Source organism: Oncorhynchus clarkii, chromosome 26 (assembly GCF_045791955.1).
Source record: "Oncorhynchus clarkii lewisi isolate Uvic-CL-2024 chromosome 26, UVic_Ocla_1.0, whole genome shotgun sequence".
In the NCBI taxonomy this organism is placed as follows: Eukaryota; Metazoa; Chordata; class Actinopteri; order Salmoniformes; family Salmonidae; genus Oncorhynchus; species Oncorhynchus clarkii.
Genome location: NC_092172.1, coordinates 15,777,425 through 15,805,413, shown reverse-complemented (window position 1 = coordinate 15,805,413; position 27,989 = coordinate 15,777,425). Strand labels below are relative to the sequence as shown.

At 47.4% G+C, this 27,989-nt stretch overlaps 1 protein-coding gene across 3 annotated transcripts in view; it reads left to right on the top strand.

Annotated features, from left to right (window-relative positions):
* LOC139384484 (myotubularin-related protein 13-like) overlaps nucleotides 1–27,989 on the top strand; it is a 144,836-nt gene that overhangs the window by 105,611 nt on the left and 11,236 nt on the right. Inside the window, exons 18-32 of one of the 3 annotated variants that reach the window (XM_071129271.1) lie at nucleotides 5,269–5,436; nucleotides 5,545–5,819; nucleotides 7,413–7,585; nucleotides 8,834–8,907; nucleotides 16,572–16,767; nucleotides 16,975–17,102; nucleotides 18,386–18,561; nucleotides 18,881–19,014; nucleotides 19,106–19,307; nucleotides 19,482–19,678; nucleotides 22,886–23,026; nucleotides 23,958–24,041; nucleotides 25,545–25,619; nucleotides 26,745–26,923; nucleotides 27,707–27,883. In XM_071129271.1, the coding sequence (XP_070985372.1) occupies nucleotides 5,269–5,436; nucleotides 5,545–5,819; nucleotides 7,413–7,585; nucleotides 8,834–8,907; nucleotides 16,572–16,767; nucleotides 16,975–17,102; nucleotides 18,386–18,561; nucleotides 18,881–19,014; nucleotides 19,106–19,307; nucleotides 19,482–19,678; nucleotides 22,886–23,026; nucleotides 23,958–24,041; nucleotides 25,545–25,619; nucleotides 26,745–26,923; nucleotides 27,707–27,883 (2,379 nt within the window). The remainder of the gene's footprint in view (nucleotides 1–5,268; nucleotides 5,437–5,544; nucleotides 5,820–7,412; nucleotides 7,586–8,833; nucleotides 8,908–16,571; nucleotides 16,768–16,974; nucleotides 17,103–18,385; nucleotides 18,562–18,880; nucleotides 19,015–19,105; nucleotides 19,308–19,481; nucleotides 19,679–22,885; nucleotides 23,027–23,957; nucleotides 24,042–25,544; nucleotides 25,620–26,744; nucleotides 26,924–27,706; nucleotides 27,884–27,989) is intronic. The other 2 variants (XM_071129272.1, XM_071129273.1) reach the window with 2 other exon arrangements.

Sequence of the window (27,989 nt, the reverse complement as noted above, 5' to 3'; positions counted from 1 at the left end):
CTGGCTTTCTGTGTGTCTGGCTGGCTGTTTCTCTGTGTGTCTGGCTGGCTGTTTCTCTGTCTGGCTCTCTGTCTGGCTCTCTGGTTGTCTGACTGGCTCTCTGTCTGGCTAGCTGGCTCTCTGGCTGGCTGGGTATCTGGCTGGCTGACCCGCTGGCTGGTTGGCTTGCTCTCTTTGTGGCTGGCTTGCTCTCTTTGTGGCTGTCTCTCTTTGTGGTTGGCTGGCTCTCTGGCTGGCTCTCTTTGTGGTTGGCTGGCTGACTGGCTGGATCTCTGGCTGACTGGCTGGATCTCTGGCTGACTGGCTAGATCTCTGGCTGACTGGCTGGCTCTCTGGCTGGCTCTCTTTGGCTGGCTGGCTCCCTTTGGCTGGCTGGCTTACTCTCTGGCTGGCTGGCTGTCTTTGTGGCTGGCTGGCTCTCTGGCTGGCTGGCTCTCTGGCTGGCTCTCTGTGTGGCTGGCTGGCTGACTGGCTGGCTCTCTGGCTGACTGGCAGGCTGTCTTTGTGGCTGGCTGGCTCTCTTTGGCTGGCTGGCTCTCTGTGTGGCTGACTTACTCTCTGGCTGGCTGGCTGTCTTTGTGGCTGGCTGGCTCTCTGTGTGGCTGGCTCTCTGGCTGGCTGGCTCTCTGGCTGGCTGGCTCTCTGGCTGGCTCTCTGGCTGGCTGGCTCTCTGTGTGGCTGGCTGGCTCTCTGGCTGACTGGCTGGCTCTCTGGCTGACTGGCAGGCTGTCTTTGTGGCTGGCTGGCTCTCTTTGGCTGGCTGGCTCTCTGTGTGGCTGGCTTACTCTCTGGCTGGCTGGATGTCTTTGTGGCTGGCTGTCTTTGTGGCTGGCTGGCTCTCTGTGTGGCTGGCTCTCTGGCTGGCTGGCTCTCTGGCTGGCTGGCTGGCTCTCTGGCTGGCTCTCTGGCTGGCTGGCTCTCTGTGTGGCTGGATGGCTCTCCTGCTGGATGGCTGGCTGGCTCTCTGGCTGGCTATCTGGCTGTGTGTCTGGCTCGCTGGCTGTGTGTCTGGCTCTCTGGCTGCGCGTCTGGCTCTCTGGCTGCGCGTCTGGCTCTCTGGCTGCGCGTCTGGCTCTCTGGCTGCGCGTCTGGCTCTCTGGCTGCGCGTCTGGCTCTCTGGCTGTGTGTCTGGCTCTCTGGCTGTGTGTCTGGCTCTCTGGCTGTGTGTGTGGCTGTGTGTCTGGCTCTCTGGCTGTGTGTCTGGCTCTCTGACTGTGTGTCTGGCTCTCTGACTGTGTGTCTGGCTCTCTGACTGTGTGTCTGGCTCTCTGACTGACTGTGTGTCTGGCTCTCTGGCTGTGTGTCTGGCTCTCTGACTCTCTGGCTGTGTGTCTGGCTGTCTGACTCTCTGGCTGTGTGTCTGGCTCTCTGGCTGTCTGTGTGTCTGGCTGTGTGTCTGGCTGTCTGACTCTCTGGCTGTGTCTCTGAATCTCTGGCTGTGTGTCTGGCTGTGTGTCTAGCTCTCTGTCTGTGTCTCTGCGTCTCTGTCTGTGTCTGTTTCTCTCTCTGTCTGGGTCTCTCTCTGGGTCTCTGTGTCTGTCTCTGTTTGTCTGCCTGGGTCTGTGTCTCTGTCTGGGTCTCTGTGTGTATGTCTGGGTCTCTGTGTCTCTGTCTGGGTGTCTGGGAATCTTTCTGGGTCCTGTGTCTGGGTCCTGTGTCTGGGTCTCTCTGTGTCTGGGTCTCTCTGTGTCTGGGTCTCTCTGTGTCTGGGTCTCTCTGTGTCTCTGTCTCTGTCTGGGTCTCTGGGTCTCTGTCTGCGTCTCTGTCTGTCTGGGTCTCTGTCTCTGCCTTTGTCTGGGTCTCTGTCTGTCTGGAGTGACTGTCTCTCTCTGGAGTGACTGTCTCTCTCTGGAGTGACTGTCTCTGTCTGGAGTCACTGTCTCTGCCTGGAGTCACTGTCTCTGCCTGGAGTCACTGTTTCTGTCTGTTTCTGTCTCTGTCTGGGTCTCTCTCTGGGTCTCTGTGTCTGTCTCTGTTTGTCTGTCTGGGTCTGTGTCTCTGTCTGGGTCTCTGTGTGTATGTCTGGGTCTCTGGGTCTGTGTCTCTGTCTGGGTGTCTGGGAATCTTTCTGGGTCTGTGTCTGGGTCTCTCTGTGTCTGGGTCTCTCTGTGTCTGGGTCTCTCTGTGTCTGTGTCTCTGTCTCTGTCTGGGTCTCTGTCTCTGCCTTTGTCTGGGTCTCTGTCTGTCTGGAGTGACTGTCTCTCTCTGGAGTGACTGTCTCTGTCTGGAGTGACTGTCTCTGCCTGGAGTCACTGTTTCTGTCTGGGTCTCTCTCTCGGTCTCACGCTCGCTCGGTCGCTCTCTCTGTCTGTTTCTCTCTTGCTCTCTCTGTCTCTCTCTCTCGCTCTCTCTGTCTCTCTCTCTCGCTCTCTCTCTCTCGCTCTCTCTCTCTCTCTCTCTACAAAGTGAATATATAAAGTGAAAAACAACAAAAATTAACAGTAAACATTACACATACAGAAGTTTCAAAACAATAAAGACAATCCAAATGTCATATTATATATATATATACAGTGTTTTAACAATGTACAAATGGTTAAAAGACACAAGATAAAATAAATAAGCATAAATATGGGTTGTATTTACAATGGTGTTTGTTCTTCACTGGTTGCCCTTTTCTCGTGGCAACAGGTCACAAATCTTGCTGCTGTGATGGCACACTGTGGAATTTCACCCAGTAGATATGGGAGTTTATCAAAATTGGATTTGTTTTCGAATTCTTTGTGGATCTGTGTAAACTGAGGGAAATATGTCTCTCTAATATGGTCATACATTGGGCAGGAGGTTAGGAATTGCAGCTCAGTTTCCACCTCATTTTGTGGGCAGTGAGCACATAGCCTGTCTTCTCTTGAGAGCCATGTCTGCCTACGGCGGCCTTTCTCAATAGCAAGGCTATGCTCACTGAGTCTGTACATAGTCAAAGCTTTTCTTAATTTTGGGTCAGTCACAGTGGTCAGGTATTCTGCCGCTAGTTTGCTCTGTTTTTTTTGTTAATTCTTTCCAATGTGTCAAGTAATTATCTTTTTGTTTTCTCATGATTTGGTTGGGTCTAATTGTGCTGCTGTCCTGGGGCTCTGTAGGGTGTGTTTGTGTTTGTGAACAGAGCCCCAGGACCAGCTTGCTTAGGGGACTCTTCTCCAGGTTAATTTCTCTGTAGGTGATGGCTTTGTTATGGAAGGTTTGGGAATCGCTTCCTTTTAGGTGGTTATAGAATTTAACGGCTCTTTTCTGGATTTTGATAATTAGTGGGTATCGGCCTAATTCTGCTCTGCATGCATTATTTACTCTCTCTCTCTCTCTCTCTCTCTTGCTCTCTGTCTATCTCTCTCTCTCTTGCTCTGTGTCTGTCTGTGTCTGTGTCTGTCTGTCTGTCTGTCTGTCTGTCTGTCTGTCTCTCTGTTTGTCTCCCTCTCTCTCTGTCTCTCTCTCTTCCAGCCCTGCATTCCTTTTCTACATTTGGCAAGTGGAACATTCATATGGGCCTCTGAGGGTCGTCTACCTCCATCCCTCCATCTGTCTTATCTTGTCCCTCTGCTCTGTGTAGTAGGTTATGACTGCAGCCTAGACCCTGGCTCCCCTCTGTTATCAGAGCAGGGAGAGCCAACCGGCCGTGGTCAACCTGACCTCCAGACAACTGAGCAGGCTGTGTGTTTAACAGGAGAGGACACACACCTCCACTCAATTTGCTGCAAAACCCACACACCATATGACATGAGAGCATGATGACTAATATTGTAAATATTGTTCTCTGGTGCAGGTCCCAGAATAACAGCTGCATTAAAGCGTCTACTGTTCTTGTTTTTCATATTGGTCGATGTTCCATGAATGGCCACGGTTCATTAATTTCCATCCTTTAACACTGACCCCTGTGCATTTAGTCTAAATTTGTTAATCCAATCAGGTAATCTGCAAGTCTATTAGCGCCACGGTTTGTCCTGAAAACACTTGCGGCCGTGTCAGATTTGTCTCTGTCGACAGAGGGTTGGTAGACCAGCCCCCTGCTCTCCCTGTAAATGGCTGAGTGTGGAGGACACCGTGTTCCTGTGAAGATGTAATGTGTATAAAACATTCCCGGGAAAATGAAACTATCCGTACGAGCTTTGACATTGGCGTCATCCTCCTTACTTCCCTAACGATATGAAGCTGCACTCTGACGGACTGCGTACATTTGGAGGTGAATTATGTATTTGTGACAGTGGTTTAGACAGGAGGCTTACGAGTGGATTTATCATTTACATCAGAGGGATAGGGCTGTCCTGCGCAGGGAGGAAACAGAGCAGGCGGTCTACTGCTGCCCTCCAACGGCCTTCAAACCTCTCTGGAGAGGAGAGACGATGAGCTACACAGGCCATCGTACACTAGAATCACTTCCAACCCCAGTCTCACCTTTGAACTTCCGCCCACTGCTCTCTCACTCCCCCAGGGCTCTGTGCTCGGACCCCTGCCCTCGGTTAAGCCTCAGCAGGGTGCCGGGACTGTAGCTATTTTAGTTCTGCTTCCTCGTAACTACAGTAGCCCCACTGCCGCTGATCATTCAGGGAGAACCAAGACGATAATGAACAGCGCCGTGTTGTATTGGGTCAGGCTCAGAGGGAAGAAATCAGAAGCTAATCTAATAAGAGGCTTGAGCGTCGCTAAAGAAAGACACATGGCCTTCAGACTCGGCCAGGGGGAAGAGAGGAACATAGAGGTGCGGGGGGGGGGGGGGTAAGGATGTTCATTTATAAACAGTGTTGTGTTCTTGGGTTTGGGACTGGTAGGTGTTACAGCTGTTGCCAAACATTCATTTGTTTATATCGGGACATAGGAACAGTCTTCATGGCTTTAGCAGAGCTGCATGCTCCCTCTAGGTGCTGTGTGCAGGTGCTTCACTTCACTATTCATACCGTGGAAAAACCCTCAAGGCCCTGTTTTTAGTGCTCATCCAGAGAGAGAGCGGGAGCCTGACGTTCTTCGTGTGGTGTTGTATGTGTTAAAAACTTACAGCCCACGAGAAATGATTGATTGTGCTTGAAACCTTTGGCAGCTTTGGATTCTTTTCCTATTTCCACCCAGGTTTTAATGGTCGTCTTTACAAGCTATGCTCACCACAGCCCAGTTAGTTTCACGAGTTGTGAGACGTTGAGCCCAAACTACTCTCTTGTACGTTCAGTCAAAAGCAGACAGTCAGCAGGTCTGAACGTTTGGCTGGTCAGCGCTTCAGTGTAAACTGTTGAAAACGTCGACTCCTCAGCCTCTTACTGTCAAAATATTCCCTCGTGTCTGCAGAAACTGCCAGCTGGTGTGAGCCAGTTTGCCTACACCTGTGTCCAGGACCATCCCATTTGGACCAATCAGCAGTTCTGGGAGGCCACGTTCTACAGCGAGGTCCAGAACCAGATCCGAGCCCTGTACCTCACCGCCCCTGACAAACTAGGCATCAGTGCCAGGCTAAAGGTAAGAGAATGAGAGGTTCCATACAATGGTCTTTCTTCTCTCACTTTTTTAGGCCCATATGCAGAATGACACTGAACACCCCCATATCTTCCCCCCCCCCCCCCCCAGGAACAAGGTCCCCTGCCCCCGGCGGCCCCCAGCGCCTCGGAGCGCACGGCCATGGACCTGGCGGCGGAGCAGCTGCGCGCCTGGCCCTGCCTCAGCAAGGAGAAGCAGCAGGAGCTGGTGAAGAACGAGGAGAGCACGGTGTTCAGCCAGGCCATCCACTACGCCAGCCTCCTCGTCTACCTGCTGGTCCCCCTGGACACCAGCAAGAACAAGCTGCTCAGAGCCAACCCCGTCGCTGACTGGGAGAGCGGCAGCAACAGCATCGTCACCAACAGGCAAGCAGAGCAGCTGGTTGCGCCTCACTGCACCCCACTGATACTCAGTCAGTTCAATCTGACACCTAGCTATTCGCCACAGCTATATCAACAGTTAGTTTGGCACAGTACACAGAAGCTCATGGCCCCCTAGAGTGAAATGCACTCGATCGGAAAGAGAAAAAGAGCTGAAATGTAAGGTTGTTATCTAGGACGATAGCGCTCTTGCTTGGGGAGTATTTTGTACTTTGTCATAAAGTCATAAGTCTGTGGGCGGACATGGCATTACTCACCGTGTACATGATCTCCTCTCCTCTAAAACGGATCAGTGTACAGCACCTCCTCAGCCATATCCTGCCCACTCCCACGTCCATCCTGTTGGCTGTCCGATCACCTGCTGGAGTTTCAGCCTCAGGTCTGCCAGAGGGGGCGACCTCCACTCAGCCTGTCTGTGGTGGTGGGGGGCGACCTCCACTCAGCCTGTCTGTGGTGGTGGGGGGCGACCTCCACTCAGTCTGTCTGTGGTGGTGGGGGGCGACCTCCTCTCAGTCTGTCTGTGGTGGTGGGGGGCGACCTCCACTCTGCCTGTCTGTGGTGGTGGGGGGCGACCTCCACTCAGTCTGTCTGTGGTGGTAGGGGGCGACCTCCACTCAGTCTGTCTGTGGTGGTGGGGGGCGACCTCCACTCAGCCTGTCTGTGGTGGTGGGGGGCGACCTCCACTCAGTCTGTCTGTGGTGGTGGGGGGCGACCTCCACTCAGTCTGTCTGTGGTGGTAGGGGGCGACCTCCACTCAGTCTGTCTGTGGTGGTGGGGGGCGACCTTCACTCAGCCTGTCTGTGGTGGTGGGGGGCGACCTCCACTCAGCCTGTCTGTGGTGGTGGGGGGTGACCTCCACTCAGCCTGTCTGTGGTGGTGGGGGGCGACCTCCACTCAGCCAAAAGAAACAAAGATTGGGATTTCCAGTGCTACGCACTAAGAGTAATGTAATGTGTACCAAGTTTGGAAAATTTGCACGTGTGGCTTTTCTCAGAAATGGAGAAGGGTCTGCCAAGGCCTTATCTCCAGAGTTTCTCACTTTCACTTTCTGTATGCGCTGCTTCTACACGGTAGCCCCCTAGCTAGTCCCCTCTGAAGTGTATTACTGCAGAGTTTAGGCCCTTTGAGTTGTTTACATGGAGAATGTTGAAGACTACACCTTGATGAATCCTTTAGTTCTTATTTTGCCACTAGTTTCATGAGTAGGGGGGGAAAGGCGATGGCCACACTGTGTTCATTTGGTTATTTTTCCCCCTCTTTTGGTTCTTGCCCCAGACTTGTTTTGTTTCTCACAGAGAGGCTTCTGGATCTGTGTGTTTGTAAACCCCACGGGACGTTACATCACCGTCCCATGGGAAAAGTGTAGCGTGGCCAAGAGACCGAGTGAGAGGTCCTGGCATCACAGCTGACCTCTCGCCAGACTGCTGGTGTGCCATGCTCACAGACCTCAGACACGCAATATCGTCATGTGCATCTCTGGGAAAACTTCAAGCGTCCTTCTCTGCAGCCTGTTCTATTCTCATGCCATTAATGAAGACTAAAATCTGATATATGTAAAATGTAAATGTGTGTTTTCAGTATTGCAGGCAGTGTGGCGGAGAGCTTTGACACAGAGAGTGGCTTTGAGGACTCTGAGAACAGCGATGTAGCCAACTCTGTGGTACGGTTCATCGCCCGCTTCATTGACAAGGTGTGCACCGAGAGTGGCGTCAGCCAGGACCACATCAAGAGTTTGCATAGCATGATCCCAGGTACCGTACGACCCCCAGTCAACCTCAATACTACCAAATACAACGTCAATTAAACCCCAATACACCTCTATCCAGGAGCTCTGTAGCTAGCAAGCACTGTGACCTCTGACTTCAGTAGCAAACTCCCACTGTCCTAATTCTGTGAGCTTTATCAGTTAACCCTTTTTGCCAAGGTATCCCTGGATGCTGATTGAAGTGTGTATTCTGAGTGCAGGCCTGTAGCGCTGTGGATTCCTACAGCCTCTGAGCAGATGAACTCTTTGACAAACAGTGAGCTCCAAAAGTATTGGGACAGTAACACATTTTTTGTGGTTTTGGCTCTGTACTCCAGCACTTTACAAAATATAATATTTCTAAACACTTCAACTTTCTCAGTCATCCTTATTCACGATTCGTTCAGGATTATCCGGAATCACGGTAACAACCACATTAATGTAGACATGTTTAGAAACATGCCTCCCGAGTAGCGCAGTGGTCTAAGGCACAGTGGTGGTCTAAGCGCATTGGTCTAAGGCACTGCATTGCAGTACTAGCTGTGCCACTAGAGATCCTAGTTCGAGTCCATGCTCTATCGCAGGAGACTCACGGGGCGGTGCACAATTGGCCCAGCATCGTCTGGGTTAGAGGAGGGTTTGGCCGGCAGGGATGTTCCTGTCCCATTGAGCTCTAGCGACTCCTGTGGCTGGCCTGGTGCAGTGCACACTAACACGGTCACCAAGTGTACAATGTTTCCTCCGACACATTGGTGCGACTGGTTTCCGGGTTAAGCGGGCGTTGTCAAGAAGCAGTGCGGCTTGGTTGGGTTGTGTTTCGGAGGACGCACGGCTCTCTACCTTCGCCTCTCCCGAGTCCGTACGGGAGTTGCAGCGATGGGACAGGACTGGAACTACCAATTGGATACCATGAAATTGGGGAGAAAAAAGGGGGTAAAATAATAATTTCAAAAATTAGGTGTTTAGAAACATCATGTTCTTATATACAAAAAAATGACACAATACATTATTTACCAAAGGGCCATATGGATGAAAATACCCTCAAATTAAAGCTGACAGTTTAACCTCATAGTCATTGTATCATCCCAGTACTTGTGTATCTCACTGTAGGTGGTGGTCTTCAAATCTGTAAATATAGGCTTCCTGGGGTTGTAATTAGGGGTGTATAAGCATGTGTTTATGTTTACCTGGGTTGGGTAACGTGTTTTTGTGTGTGCATGACATTGTGCTAACTGGTCATGACCTCTGACCCCAGGCATCGTGGCCATGCAGATGGAAACTCTGGAGGCAGTCCACAGGGAGAGCAGGAGGCTGCCGCCCATCCAGAAGGTAGGTACTGCCCTGCACTGGGCCACCCATCCAGAAGATAGGTACTGTTACCCTGCACTGGGCCACCCATCCAGAAGATAGGTACTGTTACCCTGCACTGGGCCACCCATCCAGAAGGTAGGTGCTGCCCTGCACTGGTCCACCCATCCAGAAGGTAGGTGCTGCCCTGCACTGGGCCACCCAACCAGAAGATAGGTACTGTTACCCTGCACTGGGCCACCCATCCAGAAGGTAGGTGCTGCCCTACACTGGGCCACCCATCCAGAAGGAAGGTGCTGCCCTGCACTGGGCCACCCATCCAGAAGGTAGGTGCTGCCCTGCACTGGGCCACCCATCCAGAAGGTAGGTGCTGCCCTGCACTGGGCCACCCATCCAGAAGGTAGGTGCTGCCCTGCACTGAGCCACCGAGTTCTCTAATATGTCTGTCTGAATAGAAATGGAGTTTATCAAACATATCAGAATATCAGTACCATTTGGATTATTTTATTGTATTGTAAATAAAAATAGAATATTTCTAAACACTTCAACTTTCTCAGTCATCATTATTCACAATTCGTTCAGGATTATCCGGAATCACGGTAACAACCACATTAATGTAGACATGTTTAGAAACATGCCTCCCGAGTAGCACAGTGGTCTAAGGCACTGCATCGCAGTACTAGCTGTGCCACTAGAGATCCTGGTTCGAGTCCAAGCTCTATTGCAGGAGGCTCACGGGGCGGTGCACAATTGGCCCAGCATCGTCTGGGTTAGAGGAGGGTTTGGCCGGCAGGGATGTTCCTGTCCCATTGAGCTCTAGCGACTCCTGTGGCGGGCCGGGCGCAGTGCACACTAACACGGTCACCAAGTGTACAGTGTTTCCTCCGACACATTGGTGCGACTGGTTTCCGGGTTAAGCGGGCGTTGTCAAGAAGCAGTGCAGCTTGGTTGGGTTGTGTTTCAGAGGACGCACGGCTCTCTACCTTCGCCTCTCCCAAGTCCGTACGGGAGTTGCAGCGATGGGACAGGACTGGAACTACCAATTGGATACCATGAAATTGGGGAGAAAAAAGGGGTAAAATAATTATAAATATTAAAAAATAGGTGTTTAGAATTTGAAACTCTGTAATCTGTCATCAAAATCATTGTCATTTCACCGGATGTTGTCGAGGTGGGACGCTAGCCCAAAGAGGTTAATGATTGGAGTAATTTTTTGTGCCTTTTGAAGTAAACCTGTGTCCTTTGATAATGAAGTGGTGTTAGAACCCCTATTTTACTGGCAGTGGTGTTAGAACCCCTATTCTCCTGGAAGTGGTGTTAGAACCCCTATTCTCCTGGAAGTGGTGTTAGAGAACCCCTATTCTCCTGGAAGTGGTGTTAGATCCCCTATTTTACTGGAAGTGGTGTTAGAACCACTATTCTCCTGGAAGTGGTGTTAGATCCCCTATTCTCCTGGAAGTGGTGTTATAACCCCTATTCTCCTGGAAGTGGTGTTAGATCCCCTATTTACTGGAAGTGGTGTTGGATCCCCTATTTTACTGGAAGTGGTGTTGGAACCCCTATTTTACTGGAAGTGGTGTTGGAACCCCTATTCTCCTGGAAGGGGTGTTGCAACCCCTATTTTACTGGAAGTGGTGTTGGAACCCCTATTTTACTGGAAGTGGTGTTGGAACCCCTATTTTACTGGAAGTGGTGTTGGAACCCCAATTTTACTGGAAGTGGTGTTAGAACCCCTATTCTCCTGGAAGTGGTGTTAGATCCCCTATTTTACTGGAAGTAGTGTTAGAACCCCTTTTCTCCTGGAAGGGGTGTTTGAACCCCTTTTCTCCTGGAAGGGGTGTTAGAACCCCTATTCTCCTGGAAGTGGTGTTAGAACCCCTATTCTCCTGGAAGTGGTGTTAGATCCCCTATTTTACTGGAAGTGGTGTTAGAACCCCTTTTCCCCTGGAAGGGGTGTTAGAACCCCTATTCTCCTGGAAGTGGTTTTGGAACCCCTATTTTACTGGAAGTGGTGTTGGAACCCTTATTTTACTGGAAGTGGTGTTGGAACCCCTATTTTACTGGAAGTGGTGTTAGAACCCCTATTCTCCTGGAAGTGGTGTTAGATCCCCTATTTTACTGGAAGTGGTTTTAGAACCCCTTTTCTCCTGGAAGTGGTGTTAGAACCCCTATTCTCCTGGAAGTGGTGTTAGAACCCCTATTCTCCTGGAAGTGGTGTGCTGTAGCTGAAGTGCCTATCATCCAGTAATGTTGCAGTCGTCAGATTGTCATCACTCATCAAACATCAGACTGGGGTTATTACAGTGAAGCCAGGCTACAGTAGTCACGGATGCTGTTGTGCTCCTTACCACACTGCCAGCTCTTGATAGGTCTCTGCGGGCCCAGTCAGGTCCAGTGTAATTGATTTGTAAGTTTGTCTGGCAGGGCCTTGTCTGACATTTATGGCTGAGGCCATGTTGTACACATCTCTGCTGCCAGCAGCACATTCAATCCTATGAACTCTGTAAACAAGCGCAGGAATGACCCTGGTGGGCCATCAGCACAGAGATGTATGACTCGTAGAGTTGGAGCTCTCCTTGCCTCTATGTGGAACCTGCTACTGCTTTGGCCCAAGGTTCAGGGGGAGGAGGAGGTAGCGCTGTTGGGTCTGTCGGGATTAAACAATCAGCTAAGGGAGCTGGGCGTACTGGTGTACCTTGGGCACTCCAAGCTACAAGCAGTGAAAATGGTCACTGTGATAAGTAGCTATCGCTGGCTCTAATGTCTAGTGTGTGTAGGGGTGAATACTTTGTTAGAGTTCCAGCTGGCAGCCTCATTGGGGTGCTAGGGGACCGTTGGGGCCTTTAACACACTGGCCCCTGGCCCTGGGCCATCCAACACCAGCAGGACCATGTTCCTCTTATCTATTGGCCAGAACTCAACCGCAAAGCCTCTGGACCTACCTGACCTTAGCATGGATGTCCCTTCAGGTAGAGCAGAGCTTTCCTCTGTTAGAGAGTAAACAGAAAATACCACACCCCCCACACACACACACACAAAGGCTGTGATCATCTGATGGACCAGTGACACCATTCTGTTCCCCATGGAAGATATGAACACTGCACAGAACCATGCCCTTCTGACTAGAGGGCATTTACTGTCTTGGCCCCCTCACACAAGAGTGCTCAACTTGGCTACAGTTTAATGAGCTAGAGAGACAAAGCAGTGTTAGACCAGCTGCTTTCAGACCTGGCTCTATTGGGGAGCTGATGAGAAACCGACTTCCAACACAGTGGAATGGAGTTTGGATTTGCAGGTTGCTTCGAAGCACCTCAAAGCAGATGTTCAGCGGTTGTCAGTGCTCATTGACGAGAGGTTTGCTTTGGATCCTCCAGCATTTCTTGAAGCATGTAAATCAACATATAGTGGTAGTGTGTGGTAAAAGTTGAGTTAATTCAGAAGGTCCCTGGAAAGATGTTGCGTAGACTACACTCAATGCATATATCAAAATGAACTAAATGCATTATTGTAGTAGTAAAAAATGTAGGACCAAATGATTAACTTGGGAGTATTACTGATGATTAGTCTCCACGGAACACATGCTTTGTTTTTCTTGGCATCGCATTAGTAACTAGGAAGCTGTGTTATACGCTATTTGATGCTGAGTGTCCGTGTAACACACAGTGTGTTGGTGTGTTGCTTTTATGTCGTGTGTGTGTGTGTGTGTGTGTGTGTGTGTGTGTGTGTGTGTGTGTGTGTGTGTGTGTGATACGTTTGTCTTCGATATGCTCAGCTGTTGTTTAGGTGCAACGTTTGTGTTGATGTTTATCCTTATCCAATGCACTGATATGTTGACATTAGGGCTGAGGGTCATCTGTTCTTTTAACTATTGGTCTATCTATTGGTCTAAATTTTTAAATGTGTATTTTTCCATATATAGACACACCCTATGTGTTTGAATAAATCAACTACAGTGCCTTGGGAAAGTATTCAGACCCCTTGACCTTTCCCCCATTTTGTTATGTTACAGCCTTATTCTAAAATATATTTTTTTCCCTAATCAATCATCAGTGCCAGCATCATACCACCCTGCCTCCCACTGCTGGCTTACTTCTGAAGCTAAGCAGGGTTGGTCCTGGTCAGTCCCTGGATGGGAGACCAGATGCTGCTATTGGAGGGCCAGTAGGAGGCAATCTTTCCTCTGGTCTAAAAAATTATCCCAAATCCCCAGGTCAGTGATTGGGGACATTGCTCTATGTAGGGTGCCGTCTTTTGGATGGGTCGTTAAACGGGTGTCCTGACTTTCTGTGGTCACTAATTACACCTAATCATCCCCAGCTTACAATTGGCTCATTCATCTCCTCTCCTCCAGGTCGTTGCTGTAAATGAGAATGTGGTCTCAGTCAACTTACCTGGTAAAATAAGGGTTAAATAAAAAAATAGCAAAATCAACACACACACTACCCCATAATGACAAAGCAGAAACAGGTTTTTAGAAATGTTTGCTAATTTATAAAAATAAAAAGGAAATCACATTTATGTAAGTATTCAGAACCTTTACTCTGTACTTTGTTGAAGCACCTTTGGCAGTGTTTACACCCTTAAGTCTTCTTGGGTATGATGCTACAATCTTGGCACACCTGTATTTGGGGAGTTTGTCCCATTCTTCTCTGCAGATCCTCTCAAGCTCTGTCAAGTTGGATGGGAAGCGTTGCTGCATAGCTATTTTCAAGTCTCCAGAGATGTTTGATCGGGTTCAAGTCTGGGCCACTCAAGGACATTCAGAGACTTGTCCCGAAGCCACCCCTGTGTTGTCTTGGCTGTGTGCTTAGGGTCATTATCCTGATGGAAGGGGAACATTCACCCCAGTCGGAGGTCCTGAGCGATCTGGAGCAGGTTTTCATCAAGGATCTCTCTGTACTCATCTCTCTGTTCATCTTTGTATTGATCCTGTCTAGTCTCCCAGTGAAAGCTGCTGAAAAACATCCCCACTGCATGATGCTGCCACCATCATGCTTCACCGTAGGGATGGTGCCAGGCATTCAGGCCAAAGAGTTCAATCTTAGTTTCATCAGACCAGAGAATCTTGTTTTTCATGGTCGGAGAGTCTTCCAAGTGCCTTTTGGCAAACTCCAAGTGGACTGTCATGTGCCTTTTTGCTCATGAGTGGCTTCTGTCTGGCCACTCTACTATACGGGCCTGATTGGTGGAGTGCTGCAGAGATGGTCGTCCTTCTGAAAGATTCTAGCATCTCCACAGAGAAACTTTAGAGCTCTATCAGTGACCATCTGGTTCATGGTCACCTCCTTCTCCCCCGATTGCTCAGTTTGGCCGGGCGGCCAGCTCTAGGAGTCTTGGTGGTTCCAAACTTCTTCCATTTAATAATGGAGGCCACTGTGTTCTTGGAGACCTTCAATGCTGCAGAAATGTTTTGGTACCCTTCCCCAGATCTGTGCCTCGACACAATCCTGTCTCGGAGCTCTAGGACAATTCCTTCAACCTCATGGCTTGGTTTTTGCTCTGACATGCACTGCCAACTGTTGGACCTTATATAGACAGGTGTGTGCCTTTCCAAATCATGTCCAATCAATTGTATTTCCCACAGGTTATAGAAACATCTCAAGGATGATCAATGGAAAAAAGGATGCACCTGAGCTCAATTTCGAGTCTCAATGCAAGGGTCTGAATACTTATGTAACAAGGTTTTTCTATTTATTTTTAATACATGTGCAGGAAATTCTAAAAACCTGTTTTCACTTTGTCATTATGGGGTATTGTGTGTAGATTGCTGAGGAAAATGTTTTATTTAATACTTTTAGAATAAGGCTGTTATGTGGAAAAAGTCCAGGAATCTGAATACTTTCTGAAGGCATTGTATATGTACTGAGTTTGTCTGGTGTTTTATTCCAACTATTTGATGAAATAAGACACACAAATGACTCAAGAAGGGAGCCCGATAGCCACGCTGTGTTAAAATGAAATGACGATGAGTGCCTGGGTGACTGGTGCACGTTGTCTCTTTCTCCTCCCTGCTGCAGCGAACAGGCACCACAGCAAGTGTTTATCGCCGCTGTCTGCTGAAGCTGCAACATAATTACAGCCATTTTGTTTCTTTCTTGTTTCTGACAGAAAGGTTCTGTTACCGAAATACCTCATTTGTTTAGGAAAAACATTCCCTCAACCCTTGCTCTCTTTATGTGAAAAATGTATGCATCGCATGCACGCAACCAATAAGACCTGACCTATAACCTATCATAATCACAATAATATTTGGTTATAACAAACTCTGACCACCGTAATACAGGTGACAGCAAAATGGATGCGGAGGACGTGAAAAAATAACCTCGAAACGGGTGAATGTTTACTGGCTGCTCAGGAGGGAAAGGGGAAGTCAGATCTGTGGAAGACATTTGACTTAGTGTTGCGTCAGTATTATGTGTGCCAAACAGTTGCTGCTAGATTACAATATCATTTTTTCTAACCATTTGGAACAGTGTAAACAACACTAAATAAGTGGACCAGAGAGTCTGTATAAAGCTTTTATTACAGCAGACTAAAAACAGTTGCATGCATTCATGAATTGTGGTTTGTTGTTTGGGCTAATTATTGAAAGCTTCCTTTGTTATTTAATTTTAAAACGAAAATGCTTGATTGCATTTCAAAACATGAATGTTATCGTATGCTGTGATGGCATGAACGAATGATTTGATTAATACAGTAGCCTATACTGTATATTGAAATATAGGCCTTAGTAAGTTATGGTATTAAGACTAAACAGGACGCGCTCTTTTGCATACAGCTTGATGGTGGTTATACAAGGCTGCTATACCAAGACCACTAATGATAACGACATTACTTATTATTATAATGATGATTATAATAATAATTGTAATAATAACAGTAAGGTGATCAAGGACAAGGAGGCTACAGGAGTGAGAGCTGGGTACATTTTATGTGTGACAAACAGGTGCTGTTTGATTACAATATAATTTTTCCGCCTGTTTGGAAGAGTGTAAACAACACTAAATACATTATAAGTAATACCAGTCTGTACTAACCCTCCCCCCCCAAAAAAATGTAAAGCTTAAATTACAGCATAGCAATGATTAAAAACAGCCGAATCTGTGAAATTGCTTTATCTTGACATTTTGCTGTTGCATGAGGCTTGGTCCTCATGGAATCATTAGGTTATTAACTAATCACTCAAACAGGCAACAGAAGCAAGACCTGTCTTATTTCTGTAGATATATATGGATGATTTATAAAGAGGTACATTTAAATTCTACTCTGCATTGAAGATTATTTCAGGACCGCGGACAGCGACTGTATCCAATTCGGGAGAATGCGAATTTGTTATAAAATAACATTCAATTGATTTATTATTGTTGCACTAATATGATCATATACAATTTCAGTATCAAATATCTTAGAGTGATAGACGGTGCCATCCCGTATCTTCCGCAATGAATTAGTCCACTGAGACAGTCGCAAATCAGACAGGTTTCTTGTCCACCATGAAAATAGTGACTGCTCGACTAAAGAAATCTCGTTCAACCAACAGCCTACCGACCAGACAATCAACCAGTCAGCTAAATGGGGTCAGCCCTAGTTGACATGCTTAAGTACATGGTGTGTGTGCAGGTATCAGTGCATACAGTATGTTCTGATGGAGTGTGTTTGACATGTGCATCCTCTACGCCACCCAGCCTAAGATCCTGCGCCCAGCGCTGCTCCCTGGTGAAGAGTTTGTGTCGGAGGGTCTTAGAGTGGTCCTGGACCCTGATGGCAGAGAGGAGGCTACAGGGGGGATGCTCGGGGGACCGCACATCCTGCCAGCAGAGGGAGCCCTCTTCCTCACCTCCTACCGCATCATCTTCAAGGGCTCCCCACACGACCCACTAGGTAAATCATCCAGCTAGCATCTAATTATATTTTTCCTTCTTGAGGTATCGCATAAGAAGTTGATAGTGCACTTTGGGATTCCCAATGTATATAGGGTATCATTTGAGATGAAGCCTGTTTTGGACTATGTTGTGTGGATGAGGTACATTAGCATAGAAGTGTATGTTGAGATGGTGTGTGTGTGTGTGTGTGTGTGTGTGTGTGTAGTGGGGGAGCAGGCTGTGATCAGGAGCTTCCCAGTGTCCACCTTGACCAAGGAGAAGAAGATCAGCGTCCAGAACCAACTGCAGCAGAACATGCAGGAGGGATTGCAGCTCCGCTCGGCATCCTTCCAGGTAACACACACACCTACTCCTGATGATGATGATGATGATGATGAAGGTACATTATTGAAGAGGTGATTATGATGCTATGGGCTTTTCCATTATTGATTTCATAGTGGAGGGATCTGTCTCCGTTCGTGGATCTGTCTCCGCTCATTCGTTCATTAGTCTATCTCAGACCGCACTGGGCCGATTTTGGCGTAACTTGGGTGAATGATGTGTCTTGCCATAGAGATCCACCATTTACAAAATTACACTGATTGCCCAAGGCGGGAGCTGTAGTAATTAACTGAAATGTGTCATTCATGTGTCATTCATGGGCAACGACATGTTTACTGTTCCCATGTCTCTCATTAAGTACACAAAGTCCTATTTCTTAGATTTTAACGTAGTTTTTCCAAGTATGTGAGTGTTCCCTCCTTTTGCCCAAGCCATGTGTAAGATTGCAGAACATGTACAACAGATTCACAGAGAAGCCAGAATTACTGATCAGTTGTGACATTTGGAGAGATTAAATAAATGCATATGCTACAGACTCTGCCCTATATCCAGCCTGATATCACTACATTTCTTGGAAGTTATACGAGTAACCTATGTTGAGTTTGATTTGAAGAAGAAAAAAAGGCAACCGTGCACATGTTTTTGGTCTTTCACAATTCATGTAGTGCTGTAAAATTGCTATGGTTCATTCCTATCTTTTTAGTAACACGGACAATAAAACAGGCCTTTATGTGGCGAGGGGGTCACTTGGCCTAGCTGGGCCTGTGGGTGTGTGAGTGTGTGTGTGTGTTAGCGAGCGTGTGTGAGTGTGTTGCTAAGCCTGGCCAGAGGGCTGTTGTCTAAGTCTGGGGTGCATTATCAGGCCTTTATTGAGAGCTGCAGGCTGCTGGGGATCCACAGGAGAGCAGGGGGGGGACTAGATCTCCTCTCCTCGGGCAGGAACTGGTGGGATGTTGGGGGAGGGATGGATGGGGAGAGGAGGGACGGATGGGTCAGGGCGGTCAATGAGAAGCGGACCTCACTCTGGAAAGACAGTCTGTGTGAAATATGTGAACATTCCGTACATTCTGTTTCCGATTTGCAATTATTAGTATTTGCTTCCCTGCGAGGAAAAAAACAACAACATGTGAATAGAAATATGCAGAGTTTTTGGGGCTTCACAGATGTGCATATCTGCCGAGACATTTTGATTTATGAATGCATTATTATTTTCCAGCCATTCCATGGAAAGCCATATGTTTAATCTGGAGGCAATGAGCTCACAGGTTCCCTGATGCGTCCTGTGTCCCCTCCAGTTGATCAAGGTGGCGTTTGACGAGGAGGTGAGCTCAGAGATGGTGGAGGTCTTCAGGAAACACGTCCAGAGGATCCGCTACCCTCAGTCCATCTTCAGCACATTTGCCTTCGCCGCAGGCCAGACCGCTCCCCAACTCATCCTTCCCAAACAGAAGGAGAGGAACACAGGTTTCAGGTCAGTCCCACCTCTGTCTGAGTGGCGCACAGTGACGCAGGCCAGACCACTCCCCAACTCATCCTTCCCAAACAGAAGGAGAGGAACACAGGTTTCAGGTCAGTCCCACCTCTGTCTGAGTGGTGCACAGTGACGCACTCTAGTCAACTCGTCAATGTTCTGTTAAAGTTGTTTTGGATGGCAAATCCCATTATGTGTTTGAAAGGTTCCTGTAATACCTCCCACAACAGACACTGCCTGAAAGTGTTTAGAAATCGTCCTTATCTGACGCTGGAATCAGACATGATAAATGATGTTCTCTTTATCCTCCTCCTCACAGGACGCTGTCCAAGACCATTGTGAAAGGAGCCAAGAGAGCTGGGATGATCACCATGGGCCGTCAGAGTCAGACCACGCTGAAGAAGAACGACAGAGGGAGTCGGATGACCTGGCACGAGGATGATGACATCTCAGGTAGGAGCAGACTGATGTTAAACTCCTACAAGGAAGAAGAGGAGGGGAGTTTTGACGAGCTAGAGTTTCCTGACCTGCTTGTGTGTTTCAGTGTCAGATGAGGGTGAGCCACCCCCCATCAGCACGTTGAGGGCGTCAGAGAAGTCCACCATGGAGCAGCTGGTGGAGCGGGCGTGTTTCCGGGACTACCAGCGGCTGGGCCTGGGCACCATCACAGCCAGCTCCTCCCGCTCTAAGACAGGAGAGCAGTTCAGAGTCACTGCAGTCAACAGACTCTACTCCCTCTGTCGCAGGTACACACAACGCACTTTGTCGTATCAGATAAGAAGTTGGCGCCATGAGCAATGTGTATTGCTCAGAGGTGTATTCAATGTTCATGTATTGGTTGTATCAGATTAAACTGCCATCATAGGTGTCCCAGTAGTGGTCTCCATGCTGAATGGGCTGATGGTGTGTGTAACCCACAGTTACCCAGGGCTCCTGGTGGTTCCCCAGTCGGTGCAGGACAGCAGCCTGCAGAAGGTGGCCCGTTGTTACAGACACAACCGCCTGCCAGTGGTGTGTTGGAAACACCCCCGCACCAAAGCTGTGCTGCTGCGATCCGGAGGCTTCCACGGCAAGAGTGTGGTGGGACTCTTTAAGTCCCAGAACCAATCTTCAACAGGTACATGACACACATTACCAGTCAAAAGTTTGGACACATACTCATTTCAGGGTTTTTCTTTATTTTTACTATTTTCTACATTGTAGAATAATAGTGAAGGCATCAAGACTGTTAAATAACACATGTCGTAACCAAAAAAGTGTTAAACAAATCTAAATATATTTGAGATTCTTCAAAGTAGCCACCCTTTCCCTTTGACAGCTTTGCACACTCTTGGCATTCTCTCAACCAGCTTCATTAGGTAGTCACCTGGAATGCATTTCAATTAACAGGTGATCCTTGTTAAACATTAACTTGTGGAATTTCTTTCCTTCTTATTGTGTTTGAGCCAATCAGTTGTATTGTGACAAGGTAGGGGTGGTATACAGATTATAGCCCTATTTGGTAAAAGACCAAGCCCATATTATGGCAAGAACAGCTCAAATAAGCAAAGAGAAACGACAGTCCATCATTACTTTAAGACATGGAGGTCAGTCAATGCGGAACATTTCAATAACTTTCTTCAAGTGCAGTCACAAAAACCGAAAAAAAAAAAGAAAAAAAAAAAGTGCTATGATGAAACTGGCTCTCATGAGGACCGCCACAGGAAAAGGAAGACTCAGAGTTACCTCTGCTGCAGAGGATAAGTTCATTAGAGTTAACTGCACCTCAGATTGCAGCCCAAATAAATGCTTCACAGAGTTCAAGTAACAGACACATCTCAACATCAACTGTTCAGAGGAGACTGTGAATCAGGTAAAATTACTGCAAAGAAACCACTACTAAAGGACACCAATAAGAGGAAGAGACTTGCTTGGGCCAAAAAACACGAGCAATGGACATTAGACCGGTGGAAATCTGTCTTTTGGTCTGATGAGTCTGTTTGAGATTTTTGGTTCAATCGCAGCGTCTTTGTGAGACGCAGAGTAGGTGACCGGATGATATCCACATGTGTGATTCCCACCGTGAAGCATGGAGAAGGTGTGATGTTGTGGAGGTGCTTTGCTGGTAACACCGTGTGTGATTTATTTAGAATTCATGGCACATTTAACCAGCATGGCTACCACAGTATTCTGCAGGGATACGCCATCCAATCTGGTTTGCGCTTAGTGGGACTACCATTTGTTTTTCAACAGGACAATGACCCAACACACCTCCAGGCTGTGTAAGGGCTATTTGACCAAGATGGAGAGTGATGGAGTGCTGCAACATGGCCTCCTCAATCACCCGACCTCAACCCAGTTGAGATGGTTTGGGATGAGTTGGGCCGCAGAGTGAAGGGAAAGCAGCCAACAAGTACTCAGCATATGTGGGCTCTCCTTCAAGACTGTTGGAAAAGCATTCCTCATCAAGCTGGTTGAGAGAATGCCAAGAGTGTGCAAAGCTGTAATCAAGGCAAAGGGTTGCTACTTTAGAGAATCTCAAATAAAAACTATATTTTGATATGTTTGATGTTCCAATCGGACAATTCCTTTGTCTGTACAAATGAAGTGGAACGTAGCTACCTTTCACGTGAGCGCGCCAGAACGAGGCTGTTTCACTCTGCCAGACCACTCACTCAAAGAGCCCTTATGAGCCCCTCCTTTAGAGTAGAATCCTCAATAACAGTTCTAAATACTGTTGACATCTAGTGGAAGCCTTGGGAAGTGAAACATAACTAATATCACCCTGTATCTTCAATGGGGCTGAGTTGAAAAACTACAAACCTCAGATTTTCCACTTCCTGGTTGGATTTTTTCTCAGGTTTTCGCCTGCCATATGAGTTCTGTTATACTCACAGACATCATTCAAACAATTTTTGAAACTTGAGACTGTTTTCTATCCAATACTAATAATAATATGCATATATTAGCATCTGGGACAGAGTAGGAGGCAGTTCAATCTGGCCATGCTATTCATCCAAAAGTGAAAATGCTGCCCCCTATCCCAAAAATGTTAACTAAGGCATATTGAGCTGGGCTAGAGGGTCTACAGTGAAATAAGGCAATAATTACTAACCAAAACAGCAATGGACAAGGCATATTGACATTAGGGAGAGGCATGCGTAGCCGAGTGATCATAGGGGTCCAGTGAGTTGCTCGGCGGGCCGGAGACACGGCAATTCAGACAGCTAGCGGGCCGGGGCTAGCAAGCTAGCAGAAGGGCCTTAGAGGGACGTTGCGACGGAAGAAGTCTGTTGTAGCCCCTTTGTGCTGTTACTTCGGCAAACCAGTCGTCATGGATCAGCAGGTCTCCGCGTGGTAAAAGGGTCCAGGCCAAATGGCCAAATAGGTATAGTGGCCAAAGAATTTGTCCGATGGGCCTCTTCAGCTAACAGTCCGATATGCTCTAGACAGCTAGCGGGCCGTGGATAGCAGATGGGCATTCGGGGGACGTCGCGACAGAGGAGCCAGTTGGAAAAAACCCTCTGGCGAATTATGTCGGTAGTCCAGTCGTGATGGGTCAGCAGGGCTCCATGTCAACAGTAAAATGGGTCCAGGCCATTTGGCAAAATGGGTATCGTTGCCCAAGGAGTGGCTGATGGACCTCGTTGGCTAGCCGGTAGATGGGCCTAGCATAGGCTAGCTCCAGGCTAATTGGTTCTTGCTTCGGGACAGAGACGTTAGCCAGGAGAAGCCAATCAGATAGCAGCTAGCTAGCTGCGATGATCCAGGTGGAAAGGTTCAGAGCTTGCGGTAGGAATCCAGAGATATGGAGAAAAATAAGTCAGATTTGCTCTGGTTTGAGTCGCGCTGTGCAGACTGGCGAGAGTTGTCCGGGCTAAAGGTAGCTGATGACCGCTAGCAGTGGCTAGCTGACTACTAGCTAGTTAGCTGGCTAGCTTCTGTTGGGGGTTCCGGTTCAAAAGTAAAGAAAATAGCAGATCTATACCACATTGGGTGAGGCGGATTGCAGGAGAGTATGTTGAAGTTGACGTTAAGAAAAATATACAAAATATATGCGTGGAAAAAATATGTACGACAAGACAAAAGACGTCTGACTACGCCATCTTGGATTAGAATTAGAACTATTATTCTACAGTGTAGAAAAACTCTTGAATGAGTAGGTGTGTCCAAACTTTTGACTGGTACTGTACATTACTTACACACACCTGTAGAAACCTTTTGATACCATTCTCGTTAGGCATACACCGTATGGAATTTAAAGGACTTGCATTACACAGTCATGTTATACAATTTGGACCATTGAGGATGAATATGTCTAATGACTGGTGTCCTCTCCCTCTAGCCCCTGCCAACTCTTCAGAGTTGTCCAGTAGTCTGGAGCAGGAGAAGTATCTACAGGCCATCCTCAACTCCATCCCCGTCTACTTCAAACTGAACGGCAGCAACACTCTGTCCAACCGCTCTCTCATCGGCCTCTCACCAGGTATCCCCTGCTCTGTTCTGCTCTGGGCTCTGTTCTGCTATGGGCTCCGCTCTGGATTCTGTCCTGCTCTAGACTGGTGGTATTTTTCCCACTCTGTCACTATTGTTTTTGTGTGTTTGTTCTCGTTCCTTCAGTTTTATTCTGCTGATTATCTTAGTGAGGTTTCCTCTAGGCCGCTGCCTGTTATTTATGTTGTATCCGTTGTGTTTGGAAGGAACTGCGGCACAATGTTGTGGTTATGTAAGAGGAACAGGACACCCAGGGGTCACCCTCCATCCATCTCCCCAGACTTCACCCCACCGCCGAGTGGAAGTCCAGAGAGCTGTGTGACCAGCACATACCCTACGCAAAGTCAGCGGGATTCTGTTTCCCATGTAACCACAATAGATCTTTAGTCTCTGGGAACTGGATCAAAACACACCCTGAATCAATGTCAATGGCATCCATCTCCCAGCTTTAAGATCTACGTCTGCAGGGATCAAATAGTCTTAAAGGGGAAAATAGGATTCCCAAGGCTTGATAGCTTCAGACTTTCTGATTTTGTTCAGATCCGCTGATTGGAACTTAAGCAACGGGACACGATTGTCGAGTGTGAGCCCAAGGCTTAGGCCTAATTTGAAACACAGCAATCAGTATTTTTCCTAAATGTAGGTAATGCAACTCTGTTCGCTCGCCTCATTTAACTCTTAAATAATCCCTGTTTGCGTTCAATCTGGCCTAATCTCCCAGGTCTGTGTCCATTTTGGGAAGTATCTGAGACACACTGTTGGGTAGTTATGTTCTCAGATGCTGTGTCTGACAAATATAGATGGTTAGTCATCCAGGCATGGTTTTCATTCCCTGTCCTCTCTGGGTCTGTGTTACTGTGTGTGTCCTGGTTACAGCTGAATGGTGGTGTTATCCCCGTTTCATGCCTGTGTGTCCTCTTCAGGCAGTGAAAGAAGGACATCTAGAATACCAAAGATGGCTCCCGTCCATTTGGACATGCCCTTCTCCAACAGCTTTGCCAGAGGAGGTGAGTGCTGTGCCCACGTGTCACTTCCTCAAAGTCCAGTATATCACACTGCAACCGCAGTTCTGGAAATAAACTCAGCCCCCTTTTGGTCTATGACTCAGCTTTATTTGCCATTAATACACATGGTGATGGTCTGTGTGCTACATGTTCATTAGGGTAGCAGATGTGCCCCGCTCGTGCACTATGCTAGTAGGTCACAACTTCATATGAACAGATTGACACATTTCCACTTCAACATGGTAAACATCCTATAGGAGGAGCACATAATGCACGTGGATTTCACAGGAGTTTTCTGACCGTTTACAGTAATGGTATGGGGTGGAATGACACGTTAGGCAAATGACTGTGCATGGCCCAGTTCAATACACTGAGCAGTTTCCGTTACAAATATAGCACATGCTGTGGTCTCCGACATCCCATCGTTAGTGTAATGTTAACAAGGAGGTTGATCTGTTTATTGATTCATGCTAATTCATCTGTTGATCTCTTAACTCTTATTGAACATGGCCTAGTTGTATCTTACCAAATAAATGTGACCTAGTAGTCTGGTATGCCCAGTGAAGATGTGTCCTAGATTTTCTGGAAATTATAAGATGTCTGTTATTGGCATGCAGCTGTCTGCATCATGGTTTGAGAGAAGTCTTCTCTGGAAGTTGAAGTGCATAAGTGTATTGTTAGGTTAGTTGCCACAGTTCCTGTAATATTTAAACACAAGATTGCTATACCCAAAGGTGACTTTCAGGGTCATTGCCAGCAGCATTAAGTGGAGTTTGATTTGTCTTCTTAATAATCTTCAAATATTTCCAGTAGCATGGCTTCTGTGGGATATTCATCATCGTTTTTAAGCAACATTGTGGTGGAACCCTGCACGGAGCCTTCACCATGTGCTGCCACTTTAAGAGCGCATCAGCAGTAAGGAAGGAGGAAATAAAGACAGCTCTTTCAGTTCTCTGGAAGGGAGCTCTTGGTTGGCACGACATTTTGATTGCGTGTGCTATGCTGCGTGTGCTATGTCCTTGTTTATTTTCAGCGTGTTTAGTTTATAAAGTGTTTAACTCAATGGTCTACAATATCATGCATGTTACCTCCATCCTGTTCATCTCAAGACTGAATTGCAAATTCATATTTTCCTTTGGTTTTCATATCTTTCCACCATCCAACCCTGTTGGTCTCTTAAGTCTGGAGCTCCCCATTTTCATTTTATTCCACCTTTATTTAACCAGGTAGGCCAGTTGAGAACAAGTGCTCAGTTTCAACTGCGACCTGGCCAAGATAAAGCAAAGCAGTGCGACACAAACAACAACACAGAGTTGCACATGGAATAAACAAACATAGTCAACCCATGTCCTGGTCCCTTGATGTAACCCCCCAGGTAACCTTATGACTGTGTGCGGCACTATGTTGCCCCTACGGTTGGGGGATTGAGTGTGTGCTGGTATGTTATGTCCATCTGATGTTGTGATCTTTCTGTGCCCCCCTCACCCCGCATCCATTACCTGCCAGTGCTTGGGTACAGAGATAAGCTATTCACTCACTCAAACCAAAAACCTGCCACTAAGGGGAGAATCCAAAATCAAGGTATAGTGGATATGTCTACTCTCTTCAGATCTCCCCCCCTTTCTTTCTCCAACCCTCTTCATTAACATCATCTTCTTATTTCCTGGTCATTGATTCTATGTAACCCACACTCATGCCTCTGTAACAGTTAAAAACGTATCCTGTGTCCTGTGTGCTCATCTCTATTTTGAGTAATAAGGAGTATCTCTGTAGAGATTCCTAGTTTCACCCATTGCTTCCTCTTTTGGTGCGCTTGGGCAAGGCTGTGGTTCTTCTCTGCTGGAAAATAATCTGACAGTGGTCCACTTCAGGGTAAATGTGGGCCACTTGTCACTGAATGTGAAGTCTCAGCAGTTGTGGATGTGGTCAGTCAGCAGTCTTGGCCCTAAGGGAGGTACTGTTGGCCCAGCTCAGTCATGACAGGCAGCTCGGGAAGGAGGCCTCTGTGGCTTAACCTCTGCAGTGTATTCAATGTGTGTCTAGCCGTCTCAAGCCGAGATAGGATTTAGAATGTAAGTTACCTGTCTATTGGTTGATGGTTTGATTGGTTGAGAGCTCACTATAAATTGTTGTAATTGATATCCGGCAGTTTAATTGGACGATGTACTCCATGCCAAAGCTGCTTAAACGCTAAATGTGGTGTCCTTTTCCTGATCTACAGCCTGGCTCAGACAGGGCCCCTAGGGGCAGTAACAACAGCATAAGCAAAGCAGAGGAAGTATGGTTTATCACAAAAGGTTCTATCATATACAGATCTTTATTGTTGGTATCTTGGTGGGAGTGGTTTGTCAAAGAGAAATGAGCATCATTCAGTTTCCTCCCCTTGGATTAGTGAATGAATAGATCTGTGCCCGTAGATTTGAGTCCAAATTCTATTCTTCAATGTGTCAATATGGTGTAGTCTTCATGTCGCTATGTGCCATTCTGTCATTATCATTTCGTTATCTGTTTCCCCAGTATTGTTGTCTCGGCTGTTTGTGCTTAACCAACCCCTCTCTGTGGTCATACACTGTCATGTCAAAGATAACGACAGAGGAGCACATGAGTATTGAACCAGGCTAGTTAGCGCCTGTGTGTTCCAGCCCTCTACAGGCCTGCAGTGCCAACTCTAACTGTACTTCTCTCTCTCTCTCTGTGTTGTTGCAGGTGTCTGGGCCAGCCTGCGTTCCAGCAGCCGCTTCAGCCAGCACCCTTCTGCAACCGATGTTGGTGCCAGGCTGGCAGGGAAGGATTTGGCGCCCCCTGCAGGCAGCGAGAGCCTGCATGCCCAGCTCCTCAAACAGCAGGCTGCCCTCTACATTTTTGGAGAGAAGTCCCACCTCAGGGTAAGACAAGAGCTGGGTCCAAACTTTTAGGGGATGATGAGTCCATAGAGAGTGTGTGTGTGTGTGTGTTCAACGTAAAGCCTTGTTGTTGTTGGGACCTTCAGGTCAAATTCTCAGTAGGGGTGTGGCTAGACTGTGCCACAGAGTTATGGAGTATTTGTCTATGTGAGGGCTGGTACATTTTTACAGGATGGGGAATCAGGTCACTCCAGTCTAGAATGTGTAACCACTCTTTTGTTCCAGCAGACTACATTTCCAAACTGATAAGGGGACTCTTGATTGCCATATAATCAAAATGATGATTTATTATTAATACAGTCCCGCATCTCTGATAATATTACATTTGGACTGTTGTTGGAACGTTCTGCTCGTTTCAGTGACTTGTTCGAGTGGAGCAATGTGTGTGTGTGTTGAATGTGAAATTGATATTATTTTCCTTGGCTAGAAGAGGTTATAAATAAATGTGAGCGTGGTGGAGTCGCCAGCTGTGCGGGTGGCTGTGATTGGCCAGTGGCCACATTGACAGAGACAGTCTTCTCTTAAATGAAACTTCTACTTCATTTCATAACAGAAGCCCTATTTTTACCTCATACAGTACGTCCCGAGTATTTAATATGTTCCCTATCTTTGTCTTCTGCTTTAAACATTTGTTTATTTCTGTCAGTCAGTTTCAGGTGTCTTTTAATCAGTCTTTCAGAGTGTTATTTTAATGTCTGCGTCTACCTGTGATAGTTGACTCTCGGGGACTGTTAATTTTCATTGACATTTCTCCTGTTTTGTCAGGGCTTCAAACTGGACTCTACTCTGAACTGTGAACTGGTGCCTGTGGACTTTGCTGACACGCGCCAGATCAAAGGTGCCTTTAAGAAGCTGCTGAGGGCCTGTGCTCCGAGCGCTACGTCTTCAGACACACAGGACTCCTTCCTCAAAGCCCTGGAGGACTCTGAGTGGATCCTTCAGGTGAGCTCCCATCAAATACACAAACACACACTCACCAATACACATGCATACACACCCTCCTACGGTTTCCACAACAACTCACTGACCCTCAGTGAGAGATCTGTGA